General features: G+C 46.6%; 1 protein-coding gene across 3 annotated transcripts in view; it reads left to right on the forward strand.

Moving 5' to 3' along the window:
* Window positions 1–24,930, forward strand: part of LOC133345791 (probable ATP-dependent DNA helicase HFM1) — a 44,776-nt gene extending 19,846 nt beyond the window's left edge. For 2 of the 3 annotated variants that reach the window (XM_061556765.1, XM_061556763.1), the window contains 16 exons: window positions 910–957; window positions 1,487–1,584; window positions 1,926–2,063; window positions 2,185–2,270; window positions 3,590–3,700; window positions 5,262–5,419; window positions 8,602–8,705; window positions 10,877–11,050; window positions 12,024–12,107; window positions 19,274–19,404; window positions 19,844–19,929; window positions 20,085–20,128; window positions 21,280–21,415; window positions 22,135–22,291; window positions 23,085–23,152; window positions 24,443–24,930. In XM_061556765.1, the coding sequence (XP_061412749.1) occupies window positions 910–957; window positions 1,487–1,584; window positions 1,926–2,063; window positions 2,185–2,270; window positions 3,590–3,700; window positions 5,262–5,419; window positions 8,602–8,705; window positions 10,877–11,050; window positions 12,024–12,107; window positions 19,274–19,404; window positions 19,844–19,929; window positions 20,085–20,128; window positions 21,280–21,415; window positions 22,135–22,291; window positions 23,085–23,152; window positions 24,443–24,512 (1,693 nt within the window). In that variant the 3' untranslated portion in view covers window positions 24,513–24,930. The remainder of the gene's footprint in view (window positions 1–909; window positions 958–1,486; window positions 1,585–1,925; window positions 2,064–2,184; window positions 2,271–3,589; window positions 3,701–5,261; window positions 5,420–8,601; window positions 8,706–10,876; window positions 11,051–12,023; window positions 12,108–19,273; window positions 19,405–19,843; window positions 19,930–20,084; window positions 20,129–21,279; window positions 21,416–22,134; window positions 22,292–23,084; window positions 23,153–24,442) is intronic. The other variant, XM_061556764.1, reaches the window with a different exon arrangement.
* Window positions 24,931–27,618: the final 2,688 nt, after the last annotated feature.

Here is a 27,618-nt window from a genome sequence, read left to right on the forward strand (position 1 = left end):
GCTGACATTTTGCACACAGACTCGTTGTGCGAGACAATTAATGTTCGTGAAATTTTTTTTCCAAAATTTTACACTGTTTAGGGAAAACATATTAAATATTTAATTACCAATTGCTTAATACTGGCAGACAATCATCTGGCCCATAGGTGGCAGCCATCTCAAGCCAGAGGACGAGAGGACTCTAGCCGCCACGCATATAAAGGATTTATAGTGAAAAACTTTGTTTTTACGGGTTATACTTATTTTAAATCCTTTATATTAAGTTCACTTGCTTGCTTACGACCGTGCAAATCTTTCGGTCGTTTTTTAACCCACTTCCCGTGATCCTATCGAGCTGACATTTTGCGCACAGACTCGTTGTGCGTGACAATTTATTTTCGTGAAAAAAATTTTCAAAAATTTTCCACTTTTTAGGGATTTTTTTTTCATATTTAATTTAAATACCAATGTGATAAAAATGAAACTCTTACAAAAAAAAACAGAAATGAATAATAAAATAAAACCGATGCCACGCATATAAAGGATTTATAGTGAAAAACTTTGTTTTTACGGGTTAATTTTTTAAGATCCTGTGTTAATGTCATTACATCTTTGGAATAAAAATACAGAACCTACACTACTGGAATCATGTTGAAAGTTTCATATCAAATGTTTTATCGGTCTAAAATTTGTATTATAATTAATTTAAACAAAAGGTTTCTCGGATAGTGAAACATCAGGTGAGAAAACATTTACATATTTGAGACAATAGTAGTTGTTAATGTATTACGTATTTCAAAATATTGTATGGATAAACGAATGGGGTTTAAGTCGGTATGAGCACATGTTTAGTGTATATTGTATATTGGGTGTGTATTAGTTATTTGTATAAACCATTATGAGTGAGTCTGAATGCTTATATCATTTCAGATTTCCAATGCCCGGTAAAATAAAAACCAGTGAAATGAAAATCAACTGGTAAGTACAGCTATGGTTTCAATGCTCCTGTTAAGATAGCACATGCGTTTACATTTGGAGTTGGTTATGAACTTTCTTTATAGCTAGCAACACAATTTCGTGTTTAGACCTTCTTGGTTCTTTCGGTAAAGTCACGTAGAAGGGAAGTAATAAAATAATAAAACATAATAAAATAAAATAATTCTCACGACGTTTCGGCTACAACGCAAGCGGCCGAAACGTCGTGAGAATTATTCTATTATGTTTTATTTTTATTATTTTATTACTTCCCTTCTACATGATGACTTTACCGAAAGAACCAAGAAGATGAATCCCTGCAGTCACGAAAAAAGCTTTAAATCGAAAAATTCGTGCTTAGAGTTTTAACGTTCTACACATTTGCAGATTATTATACATTTTAATTGGAGAGCCTTCAAGATGTATTGACACTCACTTTAACACTCGAAACTGCGTCTATATTGCAACAAAAAGTGTGTTCAAGTGGAGAATTCTGCTTTGCTACACAATTGAAATGATGCTTTGTTTGTAGTCTCATTCAAGCTCAGCTGGGATGCGTCCTCGTGCAAGATTTTGCGTTGATACAGGACACTGCGAAAATCTTCAGGACTGGAATCAGACTTACAAAATGTCAGTTTCAACTGCACCATTAAAACAAATGCACTTTGTTTCCGGAGCTAACGTTTAAAAGCACGGCAGTATTTATATCTATCTTCTCCAACCATTATATATACGGAGTGGTAGCTCTTGCAATCTCTCATGTACTTGATACGGCTGTCGTGGCTGTGACGGTTCCACCTGAAGATGGAAGCTTGCGTTGCCTCCGAAACGTCGTGATTTTTATTTTATTTTACTATTTTATGTTTTTTACCTACACGGTGACTTTACCTAAGAATATGAATCATTGCAGTCACGAAAGCTTCAAATCTAGAAGTATTAATATCTGTTGTAACTCCGTTTTGCGTTTGTAGGTCTCGCCGAATTTTTGCAACAAAAGGATAAACGGAATAACTTCCAGGCCGTGCTGAATGCAGTCCAACTCACGAAATGTTTTCGTGCAAAGCTTTGGGAGAATTCACCTTCCGTTTTAAAACAACTTGAAAAAATCGGTAAATGATCGTCCCTTTTACGTATAAAAGCAATACGTACGCAATGATTGACAACCACGAAATTCTATTCAGAAGACCCTTCAATTAGACGCGACTTAACCTCGGTGTGTTTCTGCTGTAGGCTTCTCAATGTCCAGCGCACTGGTCAACGCTGGATTGACATCTTTTGAGAAAATTGCAAACACTCATGGACGGGAAATTGAGTTGGTGAGATCATGGGTTCATCGTCTTGGTTCTTTCGGTAAAGTCGTCACGTAGAAGGGAAATAATAAAATAATAAAAATAAAACATTATAAAATAATTCTCACGACGTTTCGGGCCACAACGCAATTTGAATAGTAAGGAGCTGCAGATGAATCTGAAGATGAATGCCTGCAGTCACGAAAGCTTTAAATCGAAATGTGTCAACAGCGCAAAAGGCGTACAGCTCACAGACTATTCTGCGCTATCAAAGTAACGAGGGCTCGGGGTGAGCATCTACATCATTAGACCTCCTCTGGTCTGGCACCAATTGAGGCGAGGCTCAAAAGAAAGCCGTCTCTGGGGTGGACCAATCGGTTCCAAGGGCAATGCATCATATTATCAGAGTGTGTGTTTTTGTTTGCATGTTGACCACAAGCAGGGGCGGTTTCTTCATTAGGGCGATTGGGCGACGCACCACCAATGTCATTGAACCACAGAGTCACGCTAGCCGTCACTGTCAGCCTCTGGATATAGTCCAATCAGCGTAATGTCACGTTCTGTGGAGTACCGCCTCTTTTTGGGCGATTTCACTCCGGCTGAGAATCGCCCCGAGTGGCCCCATAGACTTGCATTCAAAGATGTTCTTTTCGAACGGGGGCGCTGCAAAGCATTCTCTACGGCTTCCGGGAGGGCTCGCCCTAACGTGCTTACGTCATCATACGTAAGCCACCTAGTGGAATCTTTAATAAAAGAAACTGAGTGGATTGTAATAATAGTGAGTTTAGAAACAAACAAGATGTATTGTAAGAGTCACTTTATTTGTCATTAATATTAAAGAAGTGAAGTTGCCTTTACATGCTTAAGCTGTTAATTTATCCATTGCATGGGTGGAGCTTATCCTTATCAATCATCCAGACATTTGCCCCCCCTGGGAGATTTTGCAGGAGCCGCCACTGACCACAAGTATTGTGGTGAATGCACCACGTGATTCCTCGTAAAAAGGTTTCAGTTTTGTTGCCAGAAAAAAGGGGGAAACACTTTTATTATAATTATAACGCATTATAATCGTCAGCCTTCCTTAATAATAGTAACACCAGCCAATAACGAGTGCATTTCTTGTTTGTAAACAACATCATTGGAACCTCATTTGCCAGTAAAAATATGATAATTGTTTTTTTACCCTTCTATCTGGCAACAAAACTGACACCTTTTTTTTACTCCTTGTCAAAAAAAAGGTGTCCGTTTTGTTGCCAGATAGAAGGGTAAAAAACCAATTATGTAAACAACATTTCAACAAAACTCAAATGATGTTTTTGCTGGTGGTGTATTCCTGCATTGTGCAGATAGTGAACAGACACCCTCCATTTGGGAACCAGATGAAAGACGCCGTTCAGCATCTTCCCAAGTACCAAGTCAGCATGGTGCAGGTAGATGAGTCCGAGCCCTCATCATACGTAAGCACGTTTCAGTCAACAATATTATTTGTCGCCACCTAGTGGAATCTTTAATAAAAGAAACTGAGTGGATTGTAATAATAGTGAGTATAGAACCAAACAAGATGTATTGTAAGAGTCACTTTATTTGTCATTAATATTAAAGAAGTGACGTTGCCTTTACATGCTTAAGCTGTTAATTTATCCATTGCATGGGTGGAGCTTATCCTTATCAATCATCCACACATTTGCCCCCCCTGAGAAATTTTGCAGGAGCCGCCACTGCTGCTGACTACAGTGGGGCAAGTGGCCGTTGACTTTTAGAATGTTGCTACATCTTCTTGGTTCTTTCGGTAAAGTCACGTAGAATGGAAATAATAAAATAATAAATATGAAACACAATTAAATAATTCTCACGACGTTTCGGCCACAACGCAAGCAGCCGTCCTCAGGTGAAGAACAGGTCTGTCGGGAAGATAGCGTCTGAAGCAGACAGACCTGGTCTTCACCTGAGGACGGCTGCTAGCGTTGTGGCCGAAACGTCGTGAGAATTGTATTTTATTATGTTTTATTTTTAAATCCTTTATATTAAGTTCGCTTGCTTGCTTGCTTGCGTGCTTGCTTGCTTGCTTAGGACCGTGCAAATCTTTTGGTCGTTTTTTAACCCACTTCCCGTGATCCAATCGAGCTGACATTTTCCACAGAGACTCGTTGTGCCAGACAATTAATGTTCGTGAAAAAAAATTCCCAAAATTTTACACTTTTTAGGCAAAAAAAATGTATTTTACATATATTCAAATAGAACGCATTCATGGCTTTGGCTGAACGTCACAGTGTAGGAGCCCAGAGCGTAACCCCTCCACAGGCCGTGGCGGAGTAGCGCAGTTGGTAGCGCCCTCGCTTCCCATGCCAAAGGTCGCGGGATCGATCCCCGCGTCCTCCACAGGCGAATATATTTTTAAATCCTTTATATTAAGTTCGCTGCCACGCATATAAAGGATTTTTAGTGAAAAACTTTGTTTTTACGGGTTATACTTATTATTGTTTTATTATTTCCATTCTACGTGATGACTTTACTGAAAGAACCAAGAAGATGAATCCCTGCTGCAGTCACGAAAGCTTTACATCGAAATGTTGCTACAATTTTTCTGTGTTTTGTTAAGTGTTTTTTCACGAGGTTTTAAATGAAGAAATCGACTAATTATCTTTTATCTTCACCTTAGTAAAAGTCAATTTCATATTCTTAGGTTTTTTCGGTAAAGTCACGTAGGTAAAAAATTTAAATTTATAAAAGTAAAAATAAAATAAAATAAAAATCACGACGTTTCGGAGGCAACACAAGCCTCCGTTTCCACCTGAAGACGGAGTCTTGTGTTGCCTCCGAAACGTCGTGATTTCAATTTTATTTTACTTTTATTAATTACAATTTTTTTCCTTCGTGACTTTACCGAAAAAACCTAAGATTATAAATCCTTGCAGTCACGAAAGCTTCAAATCTAGAATAGTCAATTTAATTTCATGGCTTGCTAAGCTTTGCCTATCATCAATTCAGAATAGCGCTGGTTGCTGTTTGTCCCCCCAGGGTCACCGGCACTACAAGGCTGTGGCTGAGGTGATGATCACAGTGGTTCTAAAGAACTTTGCGGAGCTGCAGTCCCAGCGCACAGCTCTGGACAGCCACAGCTGCACGCTGCTGATGGGCAACTCCGACAACAACCTCGTCCACCGGCAAATCATCACGTGCGCTCACATTCCACATCGCAGTAGTTGTGACAAGGCCGCGTGTGTTTGATGTTGAATAGAACAAAATGTTCATGAGCCTGATCATTTGAGAGGCAGACATCGCACCTGCTTGCTTTGACATTCCTCAAAGACACCGGTGAACCATCGACCGCATCACGACATCAACAGGGCAATGTGCTATCAACAACAAGGCAACTCCTACGACTAATTGGGAATGGGACGCAAGTGTTGGGGCCGCTGGTCCCCGGAGTCCCTCCCTGCTCCGTGCCTATGGCAGGGGCTCCGCCGTGCGCCGACCCCTCGCTGCTCTGCGAGCAGCTGCTGCCGTCGCTGGGCTCATCGCCCGACGGCTCCCCTCCCTGGTCCGTCCCTCCGCGAGCTCGTGTGAGAGGCATAGCTCGCCGCACGCCCTCGTTCACCTGCAGACGCTGCGTTGTCTCTCCACGGATCACGCGCTATTAAACGGGGGTCGGGGGCGAACGACGCTGCCCTCACACTGCGCGAGTCCCGGCGGCGACAGACGGATCGGGGACCTGCGGACGCACCGACCCCTTCACCCACACTACGAGCGCACACACCTGCACACACGCGACACCCACTCGTGCGCCGCTCTACGCAGAGCTCACTCACGTGGTGAACCACAGTGTACACACGCGCACCCACACGCTCACACTGCACGACAATATCACGCGAGACCACGCTTCGCTATTAATGATTTATTATCTGATACCTGGTAATTTAATGTTAAATCAGTGAGTCGACGAGGCTGGCCTACGCTGATACCTTTATACCTATTCCCGATTTTTCTGCTATGATTCTAATTCACCTACTTACTTCCTGCTGGATGCCCACGGCGGTTCGTTGATCCCGTGCTCGCAGCGCACCTCGATGCGTCTCACGGACGATCGGGTCGCTGGACTGGAGAGCGTCCTGTCGCCTGGCGCTGGAGAGAAGAGAGCTATTTTCCCTCTGCGCCCCTCTATTTATCCTCCCTACCTCAAAGGGGATGCTGCGCTAAACAATGGGCTCGCGATCCTCTGGCACGCGCACGGCGGTTCTGGGCGCTGTTGATATGCTAATCAGTGTGCTGCGTGCAAGGCGTAAATCCTACTTAATCCCTTACCCTCCCTAACAATGGGGCCTGCGCGCTCAAGCGCAATTATCCCAACCCTCCATGACTATGCGCAACAGCCCCTGTGACCCCCCTATTCATGCTGTCCCGTGCCTCCCCTGCTCGCCCCGTCGACCCGTGGGAGTGTGTGTGGGGGGAGATGCGCTTCAACCGCGGTGGCCGAATGCCCCACGCCGCGACCACACCATATTAAGGCCGGCCGCAGCGCCGCGGTGCCACGTAGCACGGGGGAGGTCATCCAATCCCCTGATCGCCGGAAACCGTGAGAATTAATCCCGATAAGGGTCTCTCGGATAAAAACCGGTCGGCCAGGCGATCTCCCCTCGGAGCTCTATGGGGGGGGGGGGGGGAAATGAGTGCGGGTGTGTTCATGTGAGGTGAGGTGAGGGGGACGCGGGGTCGGCTCCGTTGCTTGGTGGTGGCGAGGTCGGGGATTTGGTGCCTGCCGAACGGCTTCGTGGCGGTGGCATCACACAAGCGTAGGATTGATCGCCCTGTCGCTGGCCGACTTTGGGGAGGGTGTATCGTGTGAAAGGCCGAAACACCCTAGGAACCAAAGGTTCACTACTGACGATGCGCTCCCCAAATGTCACCAGGCTCACTGTTCATGAACTCTTGGAAGTGCTTGCACAAAGGATAGTAACATCTCATCCTGTGTTCTTTGGATCAGTGCGACGAGTGGCCATGTAACCCAAACTATGGAGCAGAAGTAAACCCCTGTGGCCTGCTCGCCTTCAAGTAGAACAACTACACAAACTCGCTCCTTAAGCTCTCGTGGCTATCAGATCTCGACATTGGCATTTAGCTCCTCCTGAACATGCGGCAATATAAAGGAATAGAACACAACAATAATTAGCATCATATTCAAGTCAATGTAACACAATACACGAGCAGGGATTACGCCTCGTTCCTATACGTCAACAACATTGTTCCTCTTCTTGGTTCTTTCGGTAAAGTCACGTAGAAGGGAAGTAATAAAATAATAAAAATAAAACATAATTAAATACAATTCTCACGACGTTTCGGCCACAACGCAAGCAGCCGTCCTCAGGTGAAGACCAGGTCTGTCGAGGCGACCTGCAGTCCCAGCGCAGACTCTGAGGACGGCTGCTTGCGTTGTGGCCGAAACGTCGTGAGAATTATTTTATTATGTTTTATTTTTATTATTTTATTACTTCCATTCTACGTGATGACTTTACCGAAAGAACCAAGAAGATGAATCCCTGCAGTCACGAAAGCTTTAAATCGAAACATTGTTCCTAGAAACAAATATTCAAATTTTAAATGCACTTGTTACTGGCGAAATTAATAACAATCGCCCGTTTATTGATAGGGCCTTTTCATCCGGGGTGTCTATGAGCGCAGTGAGCGACTGACGTCACGCTCAGACACATTTAAATGGGCACCCCCAGTGGCAACTGCCCCTGTGGACACAAGGAGATTCAGAAGCCGGCCTGCACTTGGGCATGAGGTTGCCAGTCGGGGGGGGGGGGGGGGGATGGTTCATATTCTTAGGTTTTTTCGGTAAAGTCACGTAGGTAAAAAATTTAATTAAAATGGTTGCTGTGTGTACTTCCAATTGAGTAATTTTTAGGTATTTTTATTTTATTTGTCAACGAGTAGAACTGGTCTACTCGTATTCTTAGGTTTTTTCGGTAAAGTCACGTGTAGGTAAAACATTAAAAAAGTAAAATAAAATAAAAATCACGACGTTTCGGAGGCAACACAAGCTTCCGTCTTCAGGTGGAACCGTCACAGCCACGACAGCCGCATCAAGTAGATGAGAGATTACAAGAGCTACCACTCCGTTTATATAATGGTTTGGAGAAGGTGGTGGGGCAATGGCCGCATACTTTTTATCAATATGGTAAGGTGAGGCTTGAGAGGGTGAGCCTTTGTTACGGAGAGGTACTAGAATGTTCTACTCGTTGTGAATGTCAGAAATCTTGAACGTCGGGTGCAACACGGCGCACACATTTCATCACTGAGATACCTACGGCAATAGCAAGTTATGGAAGCTACGCGCGCACCCATGTGACCTTCGCAGAGACGACATGCTGCTGAGAACGGGGAGTTGGATGAAGAAGCTGGAAGTTGTTCGGCCGGAAAAAAGTGACGAGCTCGACATCCACCTTCTCAGCTCGACGTACGGTACGTCCCAGGGCTGCCACCTCGTCCACAGACTACACCAGGTCATCGTTCTCAGTCAGCCTTGGTCAGGAGTCAGTTTCCTAGCCCCATGCAGCTGTCCACAGACTACACCAGGACATCGTTCTCAGTCAGCCTTGGTCAGGAGTCAGTTTCAGAGCCGCATGCAGCTTTCCACAGACTACACCAGGTCATCGTTCTCAGTCAGCCTTGGTCAGGAGTCAGTTTCGGAGACGCATGCAGCTGTCCACAGACTACACCAGTTCATAGTTCTCAGTCAGCCTTGGTCAGGAGTCAGTTTCCTAGCCGCATGCAGCTGTCCACAGACTACACCAGGTCATCGTTCTCAGTCAGCCTTGGTCAGGAGTCAGTTTCCTAGCCGCATGCAGCTGTCCACAGACTACACCAGGTCATCGTTCTCAGTCAGCCTTGGTCAGGAGTCAGTTTTCTAGCCGCATGCAGCTGTCCACAGACTACACCAGGTCATCGTTCTCAGTCAGCCTTGGTCAGGAGTCAGCTTCAGAGACGCATGCAGCTGTCCACAGACTGCTGCATGGCGTCACGTATGTGCGTACAGTATTCACATGCGTAATATGAGGATGCACCCGGGGGGGGGGGGGGGGTAACTGATAGGCTCTGCCGGCCTCAGCCGGCGAGCCAGGGGCGTGGCTCTGGGGTTGCATAGCAACATCTGGAAGGTTCCAGGGGAGAGGCTGAGGATTGGCTGGGGGTGTCACGTGGGCCAGGGGATATGAGGGGTGGAGAGAGACAGTTGGAGGTCAGTGCAGAGGTCGCAAACGGGTTTTTAATCTTTACCCCTCGTACCCGTACCCGGCCGCACCAGGGTCGCAAACGGGTACCCGTACCCGGCCGTACCCGTACCCTACCCGTACCCAGCCGGGTACGGGTAGGGTACGGGTATCGGGTACCTGATTGCGACCTCTGGGATGAAGCCATGTTGCAGGCGCGGGTGGGTTGATTCTAGGAACTTGAATTGTGAGAAGAGACAAGACGTTGGGAAATGAGTGACAAACGGTGACTCACCAGTGACTCACGGTCTGCCCGTACCCGGCCGCACCAGGGTCGCAAACGGGTACCCGTACCCGGCCGTACCCGTACCCTACCCGTACCCAGCCGGGTACGGGTAGGGTACGGGTATCGGGTACCCGATTGCGACCTCTGGGATGAAGCCGCGTTGCAGGCGCGGGTGGGTTGATTCTAGGAACTTGAATTGTGAGAAGAGACAAGACGTTGGGAAATGAGTGACAAACGGTGACTCACCAGTGACTCACGGTCTGCCCGTACCCGGCCGCACCAGGGTCGCAAACGGGTACCCGTACCCGGCCGGGTACCGTCACACCCCTTGTGTGTTGGGGACTGCGCCTCGTAACGAAGTTTATTCGTCAATAATTACAACACTACACTGTTTTGAAATTGACCTGGGATTACGTTGAGAGCCAGCGGAGGGATGTGAGTGTTGTGGCGATGTTTTGTTGACGGATGTGGACGAGAAGCCTGCCAGGGGCATCTTGGCTCCTCTGGAGTTTGAGGATGTGAGGAGGAGATGTGAAGGTGTGGAAGGCAGCTGGGGTAAGGAAATAGGTGGGCGTGGGAAATGTGCAGGTGGAGGTATGAGAGTTTCCTCCAGAGTTGGCAGTAGCAAGAGAACTCGTGCTCAGGATCCGTTACGACTGCAAGGTTTCTCGCACTCTTTGTGCGTTTGGCTGAAAAAAATAAACAAGTGGCGAAGATGATTGAAGCTTTAAAATTAATAAAAGTAAAATAAAATAAAAATCACGACGTTTCGGAGGCAACACAAGCTTCCGTCTTCAGGTGGAACCGTCACAGCCACGACAGCCGTATCAAGTAGATGAGAGATTGCAAGAGCTACCACTCCGTTTATATAATGGTTGGTTTAATAAAAAGTGTGGTAGCTCTTGCAATCTCTCATTTACTTGATACGGCTGTCGTGGCTGTGACGGCTCCACCTGAAGACGGAAGCTTGTGTTGCCTCCGAAACGTCGTGATTTTTATTTTATTTTACTTTTAGTAATTTTAATGTTTTGACTTTACCGAAAAAACCTAAGAATATGAATCCTTGCAGTCACAAAAGCTTCAAATCTAGAATTATTAAAGCTACGGTGGTAAAAATGTGCTTTTCATGCTTTTCCCAGTTGGTATGGACATCCATCAGAGCTTCACTCCATCCTACTCGAGCCCACGCGCCCCTGGGCTCTATGGGAATGAGAGGCATCTGCAGGCCCAATCCCTGCATGCTGCTACCTGTGAGAAACCAAAGACGTCTGTCTCAGCAGCAGGAGCAGCAGCAGCACAAGCAGCCGGCAATGGTTTGTGTCGCCTCGTTTCTGCATGCATTTTAGATACATTGGTTTATTTCCACCGTATGCATTTGATCCCATGGAATCAATTTTAAATGCACCATCTCATATTTACAACACTGATATAATCCTTAAATTGTGCAATTTTTAACACCAACTCATGCTGTGGCAAGTGTGAAGCAATATACACAGGGGACGTTCAGTGTGGTGCATTCTATTTTGTTGTGGAGTTGACCTGTACACATACAACTTTACTGCAAAGATAATCTCTTGCGTGCTAACGAGTTCCAAACTGACACAGTGGCCATTGACCCCCCCTCCCCTCTTCCTTGAGACGCCGAAAATTAATATTTTATTCTCAGAGAAAATACATTAACTATATGTATTTTTCTTCTTGGTTCTTTCGGTAAAGTCACGTAGAAGAGAAATAATAAAATAATGCAAATAAAACATAATAAAATAGAATTCTCACGACGTTTCGGCCACAACGCAAGCAGCCGTCCTCAGGTGAAGAACAGGTCTGTCGGAAAGACAGCGTCTGAATGAAAGACAACGTCTGAATGAAACACTGTATTCCCGACAGACCTGTTCTTCACCTGAGGACGGCTGCTTGCGTTGTGGCCGAAACGTCGTGAGAATTCTATTTTATTATGTTTTATTTGCATTATTTTATTATTTCCCTTCTACGTGACTTTACCGAAAGAACCAAGAAGATGAATCCCTGCAGTCACGAAAGCTTTACATCGAAAAATATATATTGTATACGACTTTAGGGACCCAATTAAAAGTTCAGGACTGTCCCCCCCACCCACCCACCCTCCTTGGAACATTTTCAGACATGCTTCTGCACACGAGAGTATTTTACATATCTCAACTCTTTCACTCGACCTAAAATATGCTGAAAGTAATGTTCATTAAAGTTCAACATTTGATCGTATGAGTCACGTAATGTGTAATGTGTCGTTATAAAATACGTTTACAGTGAAGCAACTTGCTGGCTTGGATGAATCCAAGAGAGGCTGTCTTCATAACTGCAAAAACAAACAAATGTGTGGGCACGAGTGCTGTGAGTACCTTCATCACGATGAAACATACTTACAAACAGGGGCGGTTTCTTCATTAGGGCGATTGGGCGACGCACCACCAATGTCATTCAACCACAGAGTCACGCTAGCCGTCACTGTGCCTCTGGATATAGTCCAATCAGCGTCATGTCACGTTCTGTGGAGTACCGCCTCTTTTTGGGCGATTTCACTCCGGCTGAGAATCGCCCCGAGTGTTCCCATAGACTTACATTCAAAGATGTTTTTTTTCGACCGGGGGGCGCTGCAAAGCATTCTCTACGGCTTCAGGGAGGGCTCGCCCTAACGTGCTTACATCATCATACGTAAGCACGTTTCATCCAACAATATAATTTGTCGCCACCTAGTGGAATCTTTAATAAAAGAAACTGAGTGGATTGTAATAATAGTGAGTATAGAAACAAACAAGGAGATGTATTGTAAGAGTCACTTTATTTGTCATTAATATTAAAGAAGTGAAGTTGCCTTTACATGCTTAAGCTGTTAATTTATCCATTGCATGGGTGGAGCTTATCCTTATCAATCATCCACACATTTGCCCCCCCTGAGAGATTTTGCAGGAGCCGCCACTGGTCACAAAGTTGTTACTACAACACGCGATTGTGATTATGTTGGGTTGCGTATCTTATCATGTTTCATCAAACGAGGACCGATACACTTTTGGTCATGCGCCAGCATTGATTCAAGCAAATCTGACTTCGCTGATGAGACACTGAACGGAAACAACTGGTGCAGCGTTTGATTGTATTGAACACATTTTGCTGTAATGTTGCACTCCCAGAATGGAGGTTTCGGCAGATGGGATGTACACAATGACTTTAATGTTCGATTTAAAGCTGTTTAAAGCTTTCGGCTGTTCTTCGGACGCTGTCTTTCCGACAGCGCTGTTCTTCACCTGAGGACGGCTGTTTGCGTTGTGGCCGAAACATCGTGAGAATTTTATGAAGTCTTATTTTTATTATTTTATTATTTCCCTTCTACGTGATTTTACTAAAAGAACCAAGAAAATTATTTTAATGTTCACGCAGAGGGACAGACACGGATTACGTACCGTGTGTGCGTATTGATGATGTTTGCAGGCTGGTAATGGCGTGTGTAAAGTGATGCGATTTGACACGATTCGATTCACGACGGCATTCTTTTTGTCAAGTTTCTGCTGCCTCATCCGCACGGTTTGTGTCTCGCACTTTCTGTCCGTGCGGTGTCGTTTTCAACGTGAGCCAGAACGGGACATTTGTATCTAATTTTCATCAATCGAACTCAATCGTCGCTAATTCTCTCATGGTACAATTTGTTGTCCGTATCATAGGCCTAATAAATAACTAACTATACTTTAGTTTTCTACGTTGTTGTTTAGTAACTGCAGCTACATACTATTAACATTCTTTTCCTTTGTTAATGCTACTGCACCCCCCTTGGTGCTGTTGATCCTGCATAATGCATGGGCATAATATGACTATGAAACCCCCCCCCCCCCCCACCCACCTCCTACGCATTTCCCATGAATATGCTAAATTCCTCTTCATATGCACATTCTTTTTGTTAAGGCGCTCTTGCACCTCCAACGCAGCGTATATATTAGCTCCTAGCTTGGAAATGTCTCATTCTTCACCTGAGGACGGCTGCTTGCGTTGTGGCCGAAACGTCGTGAGAATTATTTTATTTTATTATGTTTTATTTTTATTATTTTATTGCTTCCCTTCTACGTGACTTTACCGAAAGAACCAAGAAGATGAACTCGTATAGTCTTTGTTTTGCTGCTCAAATGAGCATTTAAGGCGATGCTCATTTCCTGATGACGGCCGTGGTCCAGTAAGTGCTGATTCTACATCGCTGTGGTGGGGTGAGTCTGATTCACGTAGGTAAAAAAATGAAATAAATTAAATCACGACGTTTCGGAGGCAACACAAGCATCCGCCTTCAGGTGGAACCGTCACATCAAAATGACCGCGTCAGTAATTTAATGTATTTAATTTCTCACCTACGTGATTTTGCCGACAAAAAACAGTATGAATCCTTGCGGTCACGAAAACTTCAAATCCAGAAGTGATTCACAGGAGTCTGATTCTGTTGTGTTCCCCACAACTTGATACACATTTTACTGACCCTGAAGAATGTCGTAGGCTGAACCAACCCGCCCCACTAGGATCTGAACTCGGATCCTTCCAACTGTAATATGAGAATATATCCGGCTCACTGACGTCTCACAGCTCGTCATGGTGATTGGCTCTGCCGGTCCTGGTCTACAGCCAATGGGAGGAAGCCTGGGGACGCGGCCCTGACGTGATGGAAGGGTGACAGCTGCAGGTAGATGATTGGTTCTGCTGGCTTTGGCCTCAGCCAATGGGTGGACGAGTCAGGGGCGTGGTTCTGACGTCATGGGAAGGTGACAGCTGCAAGTAGATGATTGGTTCTGCTGGCTTTGGCCTCAGCCAATGGGGAGATGAGTCAGGGGCGTGGCTCTGACGTCATGGGAAGGTGACAGCTGCAAGTAGATGATTGGTTCTGCTGGCTTTGGCCTCAGCCAATGGGTGGACGAGTTAGGGGCGTGGCTCTGACGTCATGGGAAGGTGACAGCTGCAAGTAGATGATTGGTTCTGCTGGCTTTGGCCTCAGCCAATGGGTGGACGAGTTAGGGGCGTGGCTCTGACGTCATGGGAAGGTGACAGCTGCAAGTAGATGATTGGTTCTGCTGGCTTTGGCCACAGCCAATGGGGAGACGAGTCAGGGGCGTGGCTCTGACGTCATGGGAAGGTGACAGCTGCAAGTAGATGATTGGTTCTGCTGGCTTTGGCCTCAGCCAATGGGTGGACGAGTTAGGGGCGTGGCTCTGACGTCATGGGAAGGTGACAGCTGCAAGTAGATGGTTGGTTCTGCTGGCTTTGGCCTCAGCCAATGGGGAGATGAGTCAGGGGCGTGGCTCTGACGTCATGGGAAGGTGACAGCTGCAAGTAGATGATTGGTTCTGCTGGCTTTGGCCACAGCCAATGGGGGGACGAGTTAGGGGCGTGGCTCTGACGTCATGGGAAGGTGACAGCTGCAAGTAGATGATTGGTTCTGCTGGCTTTGGCCACAGCCAATGGGTGGACGAGTTAGGGGCGTGGCTCTGACGTCATGGGAAGGTGACAGCTGCAAGTAGATGGTTGGTTCTGCTGGCTTTGGCCTCAGCCAATGGGTGGACGAGTTAGGGGCGTGGCTCTGACGTCATGGGAAGGTGACAGCTGCAAGTAGATGATTGGTTCTGCTGGCTTTGGCCACAGCCAATGGGTGGACGAGTTAGGGGCGTGGCTCTGACGTCATGGGAAGGTGACAGCTGCAAGTAGATGATTGGTTCTGCTGGCTTTGGCCTCAGCCAATGGGTGGACGAGTTAGGGGCGTGGCCCTGACGTGATGGAAGGGTGACAGCTGCAAGGATTGGTTCTGCTGGCTTTGGCCTCAGCCAATGGGTGGACGAGTTAGGGGCGTGGCTCTGACGTCATGGGAAGGTGATATCTGCAAGTAGATGATTGGTTCTGCTGGCTTTGGCCTCAGCCAATGGGGAGACGAGTCAGGGGCGTGGCCCTGACGTGATGGTAACAGCTGCAAGTAGATGATTGGTTCTGCTGGCTTTGGCCTCAGCCAATGGGTGGACGAGTTAGGGGCGTGGCCCTGACGTCATGGTGGCAGCTGCAAGTAGATGATTGGTTCTGCTGGCTTTGGCCTCAGCCAATGGGGAGACGAGTCAGGGGCGTGGCCCTGACGTCATGGTGGCAGCTGCAAGTAGATGATTGGTTCTGCTGGCTTTGGCCTCAGCCAATGGGGAGACGAGTTAGGGGCGTGGCCCTGACGTGATGGTAACATCTGCAAGTAGATGATTGGTTCTGCTGGCTTTGGCCTCAGCCAATGGGGAGACGAGTCAGGGGCGTGGTCCTGACGTGATGGTAACATCTGCAAGTAGATGATTGGTTCTGCTGGCTTTGGCCTCAGCCAATGGGGAGACGAGTCAGGGGCGTGGTCCCGGGAGCTGACGAGGGAGCCTGGAAGATTCCATGGAGGCTAACGAGGATTGGCAGAAGCGTACCACGTGACCCGGGTGCTAAGTAGGGGCGGAGAGAAACGACACGTGGTCAGAACGGGAACCAACGGAGGAAGGGGCCACGCGGGAGCGAGGCTCCGAGTTGCCACGTGGCCGTGAGTCTCTCTCGGTCCGTCTGTCCAATACACGTTGCCTATCAGCAGCGTCAAGTAGCTGTAACCTATTCCTAGGTTCATCTTCTTGGTTCTTTCGGTAAAGTCACCACGTAGAAGGGAAGTAATAAAATAATAAAAATAAAACATAATAAAATAAAATAATTCTCACGACGTTTCGGCCACAACGCAAGCAGCCGTCTTCAGGTGAAGAATGAGACACTGCCAAGCTAGGAGCTTATATATAAGCTGGGTTGGAGGTGGAAGAAGAAGAGCGCCTTAACAAAAGAATGTGCATATCAAGAGGAATTTAGCATATTCATGGGAAATGCGTAGGAGGTGGGTGGGGGGGTTTCAAAGTCATATTATGCCCATGCATTATGCAGGATTAGCAGCACCAAGGGGGGGTGCAGGGATTAGCAGTAACAGAGGAAAGGAATGTTAATGATATGTAGCTGCAGTTACTCAACAACCACGTAGAAAACTAAAGTATATTATTACTTCCCTTCTACGTGACTTTACCGAAAGAACCAAGAAGATGAATCCCTGCAGTCACGAAAGCTTTAAATCGAAATTTATTCCTAGGTTTTTTCGGTAAAGTCACGTCGGTAAAAAAACATTAAAAAGTAAAATAAAATAATGTTTTTTTACCTACACGTGACTTTACCGAAAAAACCTAAGAATATGAATCCTTGTAGTCACGAAAGCTTCAACTCTAGAAGTAGCTGTAACCTAAAGTGAATTAAAGACGGATTCCAGAAGTCGTCTCAAAGAGCTTTATTACACAACTGTGAGCGGCTCACCGGTAATGTGAAAGCGTCTGGTGAGTGCAGTGTTGTTGTTGTTGTTGCTACTCGCCTCTAAGCGCTTGTGCAGCCTGGTGAGTGCAGTGTTGTTGTTGTTGTTGCTACTCGCCTCTAAGCGCTTGTGCAGCCTGGTGAGTGCAGTGTTGTTGTTGTTGTTGTCGCCTCTAAGCGCTTGTGCAGCCTGGTGAGTGCAGTGTTGTTGTTGTTGTTGCTACTCGCCTCTAAGCGCTGGTGCTGCCTGGTGAGTGCAGTGTTGTTGTTGTTGTTGCTACTCGCCTCTAAGCGCTTGTGCAGCCTGGTGAGTGCAGTGTTGTTGTTGTTGTTGTCGCCTCTAAGCGCTTGTGCAGCCTGGTGAGTGCAGTGTTGTTGTTGTTGTTGCTACTCGCCTCTAAGCGCTGGTGCTGCCTGGTGAGTGCAGTGTTGTTGTTGTTGTTGTTGCTACTCGCCTCTAAGCGCTTGTGCAGCCTGGTGAGTGCAGTGTTGTTGTTGTTGTTGTTGCTACTCGCCTCTAAGCGCTTGTGCTGCCTGGTGAGTGCAGTGTTGTTGTTGTTGTTGTCGCCTCTAAGCGCTTGTGCAGCCTGGTGAGTGCTGTGTTGTTGTTGTTGTTGCTACTCGCCTCTAAGCGCTGGTGCTGCCTGGTGAGTGCAGTGTTGTTGTTGTTGTTGTCGCTACTCGCCTCTAAGCGCTTGTGCAGCCTGGTGAGTGCAGTGTTGTTGTTGTTGTTGTTGCTACTCGCCTCTAAGCGCTGGTGCTGCCTGGTGAGTGCAGTGTTGTTGTTGTTGTTGTTGCTACTCGCCTCTAAGCGCTTGTGCAGCCTGGTGAGTGCAGTGTTGTTGTTGTTGTTGTTGCTACTCGCCTCTAAGCGCTGGTGCTGCCTGGTGAGTGCAGTGTTGTTGTTGTTGTTGTTGCTACTCGCCTCTAAGCGCTTGTGCAGCCTGGTGAGTGCAGTGTTGTTGTTGTTGTTGTTGCTACTCGCCTCTAAGCGCTTGTGCAGCCTGGTGAGTGCAGTGTTGTTGTTGTTGTTGCTACTCGCCTCTAAGCGCTGGTGCTGCCTGGTGAGTGCAGTGTTGTTGTTGTTGTTGTTGCTACTCGCCTCTAAGCGCTTGTGCAGCCTGGTGAGTGCAGTGTTGTTGTTGTTGTTGTTGCTACTCGCCTCTAAGCGCTTGTGCAGCCTGGTGAGTGCAGTGTTGTTGTTGTTGTTGTTGCTACTCGCCTCTAAGCGCTTGTGCTGCCTGGTGAGTGCAGTGTTGTTGTTGTTGCTACTCGCCTCTAAGCGCTTGTGCAGCCTGGTGAGTGCAGTGTTGTTGTTGTTGTTGTTGCTACTCGCCTCTAAGCGCTGGTGCTGCCTGGTGAGTGCAGTGTTGTTGTTGTTGTTGCTACTCGCCTCTAAGCGCTTGTGCAGCCTGGTGAGTGCAGTGTTGTTGTTGTTGTCGCTACTCGCCTCTAAGCGCTTGTGCAGCCTGGTGAGTGCAGTGTTGTTGTTGTTGTTGCTACTCGCCTCTAAGCGCTTGTGCTGTCTGGTGAGTGCAGTGTTGTTGTTGTTGTTGTCGCTACTCGCCTCTAAGCGCTTGTGCAGCCTGGTGAGTGCAGTGTTGTTGTTGTTGTTGTTGCTACTCGCCTCTAAGCGCTTGTGCAGCCTGGTGAGTGCAGTGTTGTTGTTGTTGTTGTTGCTACTCGCCTCTAAGCGCTTGTGCAGCCTGGTGAGTGCAGTGTTGTTGTTGTTGTTGTTGCTACTCGCCTCTAAGCGCTGGTGCAGCCTGGTGAGTGCAGTGTTGTTGTTGTTGTTGCTACTCGCCTCTAAGCGCTGGTGCAGCCTGGTGAGTGCAGTGTTGTTGTTGTTGTTGTTGCTACTCGCCTCTAAGCGCTGGTGCAGCCTGGTGAGTGCAGTGTTGTTGTTGTTGTTGTTGCTACTCGCCTCTAAGCGCTTGTGCAGCCTGGTGAGTGCTGTGTTGTTGTTGTTGTTGCTACTCGCCTCTAAGCGCTTGTGCAGCCTGGTGAGTGCAGTGTTGTTGTTGTTGTTGTTGCTACTCGCCTCTAAGCGCTTGTGCAGCCTGGTGAGTGCAGTGTTGTTGTTGTTGTTGTCGCCTCTAAGCGCTTGTGCAGCCTGGTGAGTGCTGTGTTGTTGTTGTTGTTGTTGTCGCCTCTAAGCGCTTGTGTCGCGCCGTTTTAACTTCTAGGCAAAGGAAATGTGGCCAGGTCAACGCCGCTGGCGCCTAGCACCTCGAGCGCTCACGTGCGGAGCTACTTGAGTGAACTCAAAAGCAAGAGCGTGAGTCTGACCGGCGTTCCAGATAACAAAAGGCTCAAGGTACGAGTGGAAATGTTGCGGTGAAACATCGCGCACTTCTACAGCCCTCACAGCTGTTACCGCGGTGGTGCTCGTACTGCGCCTCGTGTAGTTTTGTGTAAATTGGCATGCACGTAGCGAAACACGCGTACGCAAACATTTAGAACTGAAAAAGTCACGTCGAAGGGAAATAATGAAGTAATAGAAATACAACTTTATTTTAAAAACATTCTTCTACGTGATGACTTTCCCGAAAGAACCAAGAAGATGAATCCCTGCAGTCACGAAAGAAGCTTTAAATCGAAATTTAACATGCCAATGTTGTAATAATTGTCATTTTATTGGAAACAAAACGTTTCAGATTGTGTTTGCGTCCAGCACTATAATTGTAAACCCTCAATATACCTGAAGTATGTTGTGAACATCCTGTTGCTGTGCCTTGTGCTGAGTGCATTCATAGGTTTGCTCTATAAAGGGGGGAATCTCAGTGAACTTATCCAAGTTTGCTTACGCCCCTAAGCCTCAGTGTGGACCGCATGACGACAGGTACGTTTGACAGTAAATAAAGTGTGCTGAATATTTAAAATGCAAACGGTGATTCATACATTTGAATGATGCTGAGTCATACAGCGTTAAGGTGTGTTGTGCTTGTATAGGCATGGCGAGGCTTGACATTTTAAACGCGTGTGTCTTTATTGCAGATGCAGTGGTCCTTCTGAGCTGCTGTTGCCTCAAGGCGAATTGGGTAATGTGGTTGTGTCTGTAGATGATGGCTGTGCGCTCAACTTAAAATGCTACAATCTTAATTTTGGAGCTTTCGTGACTGCAGGAGTTATTCTTTGGTTCTTTCGGTAAAGTGACGTATAACGATAAAGTAATATATTAAATAATAGCATACTACGACGTTTCGATTGCAACACAAGCAATCGTCATCAGGTATAAAAGAAATAGCAACAAAAATCTAACTAGAAAACTATAGACAGACATATAAGCAGACAGATATCGCCAAGATACACAGAGAGAGAACAACACGTATCGGCACACAGAGAGAGATCGTCTCTGTGACGAGGCCTTAAATAGAGAGAGGGGGCGGGGGCAGAGAGAGGGAGGGGGCAGAGAAAAAAATTAGCAAGTCAATGAGTGGAAAATTAGGAGAAAGACACTAAAATTAGATAACCTAGCAAAATATCGAAATGTAATGTAATGCAACACAGAGAGTCGGTCAACACACAATGAATGCATAGCCTGGTCGATTACGTATTTCAAAGATTGCTAAGTTAGAATTTAAGTGTGAAAATTCCAAAGAGAGGACACAGGCAGAGAGAGAAAACAAAAAATCAGAGAGAGAGAGAAAAAGATAAACTTAAAACTTCCCCGTAGAAGTGGTTCAATCTTAATTTTGTAGCTTCCGTGACTGCTACACTTGTCATGTTGATAACTCTGTGTCGTCTGAGCTCTTAGCCTACTAAAACAATGACGACAATTCATCGCGATGTTTTATGGAAGTCAGTTTGAACGTTTGTTAAAATAAATGAAATAACCCCATGTGATTTGTAAAAACAAGTATAATCACTCTTTGTGCCCTCACTGTTTGGGCTGCCCTGTATATTGATGCACTCTGGATAGGGATACACATTTTACACGGCGCAATGTACAGCAAGAATTTCTAGATTTGAAGCTTTCGTAACTGCAATGATTCATATTCTTAGGTTTGTTTCGGTAAAGTCACGTAGGTAAAACATTAAAATTAATTAAAGATAAATAAAAATATAATAAAAATTACTTTTATTAATTTAAATGTTTTACCTACGTGACTTTACCGAAAACAAACCTAAGAATACAGCAAGAAGCTTTGTAATGCCGCTCGACGAAACATGGTGGTGTGTGTGTGTGCAGCTGTGACTGCTGGTGACAAGAGTGTGGATGACACGTCGGGGTCCAGAGAGTTGCCAAGGGGGGTGGACAAACTCCGATCTCCCTTGAGCGTCGCTCATGTTCCGGTTCCAGCATTTCAACATCAAGACGACAGTCGGTGCGTCTCTCTCTCTGATCACCGCTCTCAGCACGCACATTCTACATGCAAACATTAGTCAGCGACATCATCCGAAATGAATTTAGATTCAAAGCTTCTTTCGTGACTGCAGCAAGGATTCATCTTCTTGGTTCTTTCGGTAAAGTCATCACGTAGAAGGGAAGTAATAAAATAATAAAAATAAAACATAATAAAATAAAATAATATAATAAAATAATATAATAATTATTTTATTTTGTTATGTTTTATTTTTATTATTTTATTTCTTCCCTTCTACGTGACTTTACCGAAAGAACCAATAAGATGAGTACGTAGGTAGTTCGCCAATACGACGACTAAATAGTGTTAATTCTAGATTTGAAGCTTTCGTGATTGCAAGGATTCATATTCTTAGGTTTTTTCGGTAAAGTCACGTAGATAAAACATTAAAATTAAGCCTCGCCTTACCATATGAATAAAAAGTGTGCTGTACTTGGCCCTTACCCCCCCCCCCTCTCCAACCATTATATAAACGGAGTGGTAGCTCTTGCAATCTCTCATTTACTTGATACGGCTGTCGTGGCTGTGACGGTTCCACCTGAAGACGGAAGCTTGTGTTGCCTCCGAAACGTCGTGATTTTATTTTATTTTACTTTTTAATGTTTTTACCTACACGGTGATTTTACCGAAAAAACCTAAGAATACGAATACTAAATAGTGGCCACATTCCGGTTGTGCAGAGTCGACAAGAGGGATGACAGCCGTAAGAAGAGATCTTACGACGACAGAAGCTCAGGACTTGATGTGCAGTGGAATCTTCCGGAGCGGCGTGTTCAAGCCGCCGTTCCGCCGTGTGTCGCACGGGCCAGTCAACCTCTGCCGACGAATTCCGAGCGGGTAAAATTGCATCACAGACTGGACACGGAAATGCAAACGCCACATTTGATGTGCACGTTCGGTAAGGACACGATGAACCGCGATCGCACGCGCGCTCTGAGGTTCAGTTCCAAATACGGCATTGCTGATTATGATTATTTGTAGAATTGAACAACAGTTAGCTCCTGATCACTGTGCCTTATCTGTTGTGACTACTCTCAGCTTGAACCTCAACCGTTGATTTCTACACACATGTTGAGCGCTCGGTTTACCGGACTGTTTCATCTGATCCACGCTCTTCCACCGCTGGCCACAACAACTCTCTTCTTGTTTATTTATTATCAGAGGTCGCAACCGGGTACCCGATACCCGTACCCTACCCGATACCCGGCTACCCGTACCCAGTCGGGTACGGGTACGGGTAGGCCGTGAGTCACTGGTGAGTCACCGTTTGTCACTCATTTCCCAACGTCTTGTCTCTTCTCACAATTCAAGTTCCTAGAATCAACCCACCCGCGCCTGCAACGTGGCTTCATCCCAGAGGTCGCAATTGGGTACCCGATACCCGTACCCTACCCGTACCCAGCTGGGTACGGGTAGCCGGGTATCGGGTAGGGTACGGGTAGCCGTTTACGACCCTGGTGCGGCCGGGTACGGGTAAGGAATCAAAACCCGTTTGCGACCTCTGTTTCTTATTCCCTCGCTTGGAGAAGTCTGCTGGTGTCAACGGCTGTCGCCACGACGACTTGTTGCTTTTGACGCGATCGTGATTGGAGGATGATGTTTAAGCTCTTGCCTTTGTTTCACATCCCAGGTGGCATGCGCTGAGAAATCTTGCGGCGGTTCCAAAAGTCGCATGTTCTTGTCTCCAAGCTCCACTTGGTGAGAGAAACCAGCGCTTTCATCAACGGCCCGAAACACGAGTGCAGCGTTGTCGTACTTAACGTGCTTATACGGCACCTGCCCCAGCGCTCGTGTTTTTTTTCCCCCGCTCGTTGTAAAGGTCTCGGGGTTAGAATCTAGCGGACTGTCCTGGATATGATAATTGGTTTTTTACCCTTTTATCTGACAACAAAACTGACACCTTTTTAATCCTTTATATTAAGTTCACTTGCTTGCTTGCTTGCTTACGACCGTGCAAATCTTTCGGTCGTTTTTTAACCCACTTCCTGTGATCCAATCGAGCTGACATTTTGCACACAGACTCGTTGTGCGTGACAATTTATTTTCTTGAAAAATTTTTCCAAAATTTTCAACATTTTAGGAAATTTTTAATATTTAATTACCAATTGCTTAATGGTGGCAGGCAATCATCTGACCCATAGGTGACAGCCATCTCAAGCCAGAGGACGAGAGGACTCTAGCCGCCACGCATATAAAGTATTTAGAGTGAAAAACTTTGTTTTTACGGGTTAAATTTTTTTCAGTTTTGTTGCCAGATAAAAGGGTAAAAAAACAATTATCATATTTTTTCTTCTGGCAAATGAGGTTCCAATGGTGTCCTGGACATGACTGTCTGGCTATTAACCGCTAAGTACGACACGCCATCTGCTCTTCAAAGAGGATGCTCAAAGAGCCCGTGGCATTATTGCAAGATGAGTTGGCAGATTGAAATTAGCAACGACAGTTCTGTGCTGTTGTATTGAAAGGTTGATTCTAGATTTTAAGCTTTCGTGACTGCAAGGATTCATACTCTTAGGTTTTTTCGGCAAAGTCACGTGGGTAGAAAATAAAATTAAAATTAATAAAAGTAAAATAAAAAAGTAACATAAAACTCACGACGTTTCGGAGGCAACACAAGCTTCCGTCTTCAGGTGGAACCGTCACAGCACGACTGCTGTATCAAGCAAAGAGAAAAAATGTTGAATTTCCCTTACGGGGCTCAGGGTGGGGGAACGGGGGGATGACGTCACCTTCCAGAGAGTTCTAGAAAGAGGGCGTGGCCAGGGTGGAGCTCACCGCTATAGAAGCCAGAGCAGCGATCTCACCCAAACAAAAACCTCTACTGTATTAATAGGAATTGTCGCCCCCTATGGACTGATATCATGTTTGACCGATGCTTTCCCGGGTTACTAAGTCGAGTCTATAAGGCGAATACTATGGCCTACTGTGAGGATGATTTTAAATTGACGCACTAATTGTAATGCTGGTCCTTATTGTTCAACGCTTTAGTGTTCGACCGAAGGAAGACGCCGAGGACGCAATGAAGAACTTTCTGGATATCTTTAGAGGGATCTTCTGAGTTGGTGAATTGATTTTGAAACGTCTGACCGCGGTGTTCTAGTATAATTGCGTCACTTATATTCTTTACGGATGATCACAGCAGTAATTGCCTTGCCTGCAACACAACTTGTATATCTTCTTGGTTCTTTCGGTAAAGTCACGTAGAAGGGAAGTAGTAAAATAATAAAAATAAAACATAATAAAACAATTCTCACGACGTTTCGGCCACAACGCAAGCAGCCGCCCTTCTACGTGACTTTACCGAAAGAACCAAGAAGATGAATCCCTGCAGTCACGAAAGCTTTAAATCGAAATACAACTTGTATAGGTCTGGTAACGTGTTTTACAATGTAGGCTATCTAATAAAAGCACGTCACGGTTGCTGTTGAATCTCTAATCCTCTGATTGTGTTCCCAGTTGCAGTAACATGTCCAAGAGACGTAATGTCCCACAGTCGTCAAAATAAAGTCGACGTTTCCAAATATTTTTGTGCACGGAACGACGTCTCTATGCAGATTCCAAAGAACACAGGATGAGATGTTACTATCCTTTGTGCAAGCACTTCCAAGAGTTCACGAACAGTGAGCCTGGTGACATTTGGGGAGCGCATCGTCAGCAGTGAACCTTTGGTTCCTAGGGTGTTTCGGCCTTTCACACGATACACCCTCCCCAAAGGCGGCCAGCGACAGGGCGATCAATCCTACGCTTGCGTCCCATTCCCAATTAGTCGTAGGAGTTGCCTTGTTGTTGATAGCCAACAATAAGAGTTGAGTAGGTGAGTGAGTAGGTGAGTGAGTAGGTGAGTGAGTGAGTGAGTAGGTGAGTGAGTGGGTGAGTGAGTGTGTGAGTATGTAGGTGAGTGAGTGAGTAGGTGAGTGAGTAGGTGAGTGTGTAGGTGAGAGTAGGTGAGTGAGTAGGTGTGTAGGTTCAGATTCCAAGAACACAGGATGAGATGTTACTATCCTTTGTGCAAGCACTTCCAAGAGTTCATGAACAGCGAGCCTGGTGACATTTGGGGAGCAGATCATCAGTAGTGAACCTTTGATTCCTAGAATGTTTCGGCCTTTCGCACGATACACCCTCCCCAAAGGCGGCCAGCGACAGGGCGATCAATCCTACGCGTGCGTCCCATTCCCAATTGGTCGTAGGAGTTGCCTTGTTGTTGGTAGCCAACATCCCATGGGACTATGCACGGCAGGGGCGTCCTCCTCCCTGAGTCAAGCATTGTTGACTGCATACCTCCTATGAAGGCATTGAGCCGGTGTAAGGACAAAGCAGATCCTCCTGTGATGGCGGAGGCGTGGAGGGGGCCTGTGGGCACAGCTCCTGTGTTGTCGGATCGAGTGTTCTCCAGCGACCTGGTAGGGCAAGAGAAGGCACGGCTCTATGGACCCGTTTAGGGCAAACTGAGTCGAAATGGATGTGGCGTGGCCAACATCGTTCCTGCTAAGAAATAAAACTGTGCACAAACGTAACAACAACAACAACCGCCATTCGCCACTAAGTGGCGGTGACGTCACCACGACGCTTGTGCCAGGCCAAGTGCACCTTGAGGCTGCCACGTGAAGTGTCAAACGCCCGCTGGCAGGAGGTCACGGGGCAGACCCAGCAGGTGCCACGGGTCGACTGACCGAGATGACCGAGACGACTGGCTGATGCACCACCTGTGCCCCCTACTGTACCAACTTGCTGTGCTTTAGCCACCCGGCGCTCCGCTCGTTGTTGTGAGCGTCGCTTCTCCGCCCTCCGTTGTTGTTGGAGGGCGACTGCCTTCCAAATACACACACACAGACACAACAACAACAACAACAACCGCCATTCGCCACTAAGTGGCGGTGACGTCACCACGATGCTTGTGCCAGGCCAAGTGCACCTTGAGGCCACGTGAAGTGTCGAAAGCCCGCTGCAGGAGGTCACGGGGCAGACCCAGGTGCCACTGGTCGACTGACCGAGATGACCGAGATGACTGGCTGATGCACCACCTGTGCCCCCTACTGTGGCCAACTTGTTGTGCTTTAGCCACCCGGCGCTCCGCTCGTTGTTGTGAGCGTCGCTCCTTCCCCCTCCGTTGTTGTTGGAGGGCGACTGCCTCCAAATACACACACACAGACACACACACAGACACAGACACACACACAGACACACAACACACACAGACACCCACACACACAGACACACACACAGACACACACCAACACACAGAAACACACAGACACACACACACAGACACACACACACACACACAGACACACAGACACACACAGACACACACACACACAGACACAAGGCAATCCACGAATAGATTCCGAATCTATAACAGTCCGCGAAAAAGAAACCACAGTCTCTCAAATATTCTCCGACAAATAGACTGACGCGCCGTAGCACTCACTGCGATGTACCTTCACCCAACAATATCGCCATCGATGTCGCAACATTCAGTCGCCCATTGAGAAGCAGTGGTGGCTCCTGCAAAATCTCTCAGGGGGGGGCAAATGTGTGGATGATTGATAAGGATAAGGTCCACCCATGCAATGGATACATTAACAGCTTAAGCATGTAAAGACAACTTCACTTATTTAATATTAATGACAAATAAAGTGACTCTTACAATACATCTTGTTGTTGTTTCTATTAATACAATCCACTCATTTTATTTTATTAAACATTCCACTAGGTGGCGACAAATAATACTGCTGACTGAAACGTGCTTACGTATGATGACGTAAGCACGTTAGGGCGAGCCCTCCCGGAAGCATAGAGAATGCTTTGCAGCCGCCCGCCGTTCGAAAAAAACACATCTTTGAATGTAAGTCTACGGACCACTCGGGCGATTCTCAGCCGGAGTGAAATCGCCCAAAAAGAGGCGGTACTCCACAGAACGTGACATGACGCTGATTGGACTATATCCAGAGGCTGACAGTGACGGCTAGCGTGACTCTGTGGTTGAATGACATTGGTGGTGCGTCGCCCAATCGCCCTAGTGAAGAAACCGGCCCTGTTGAGAAGACGGTAAGATGGTAATTCACGCTCAGCGGGGGCTACCTGTCGACGCGTTTGTGTTGTGGATTCTGCGTTGGCACGTTCGGCCCAGACGATGACGACACGGGAGGTTTGGCGATCTTGTC

This window comes from Lethenteron reissneri, chromosome 23 (genome assembly GCF_015708825.2).
Source record: "Lethenteron reissneri isolate LAM-NWPU_2019-01 chromosome 23, ASM1570882v1, whole genome shotgun sequence".
Lineage (NCBI taxonomy): Eukaryota > Metazoa > Chordata > Hyperoartia > Petromyzontiformes > Petromyzontidae > Lethenteron > Lethenteron reissneri.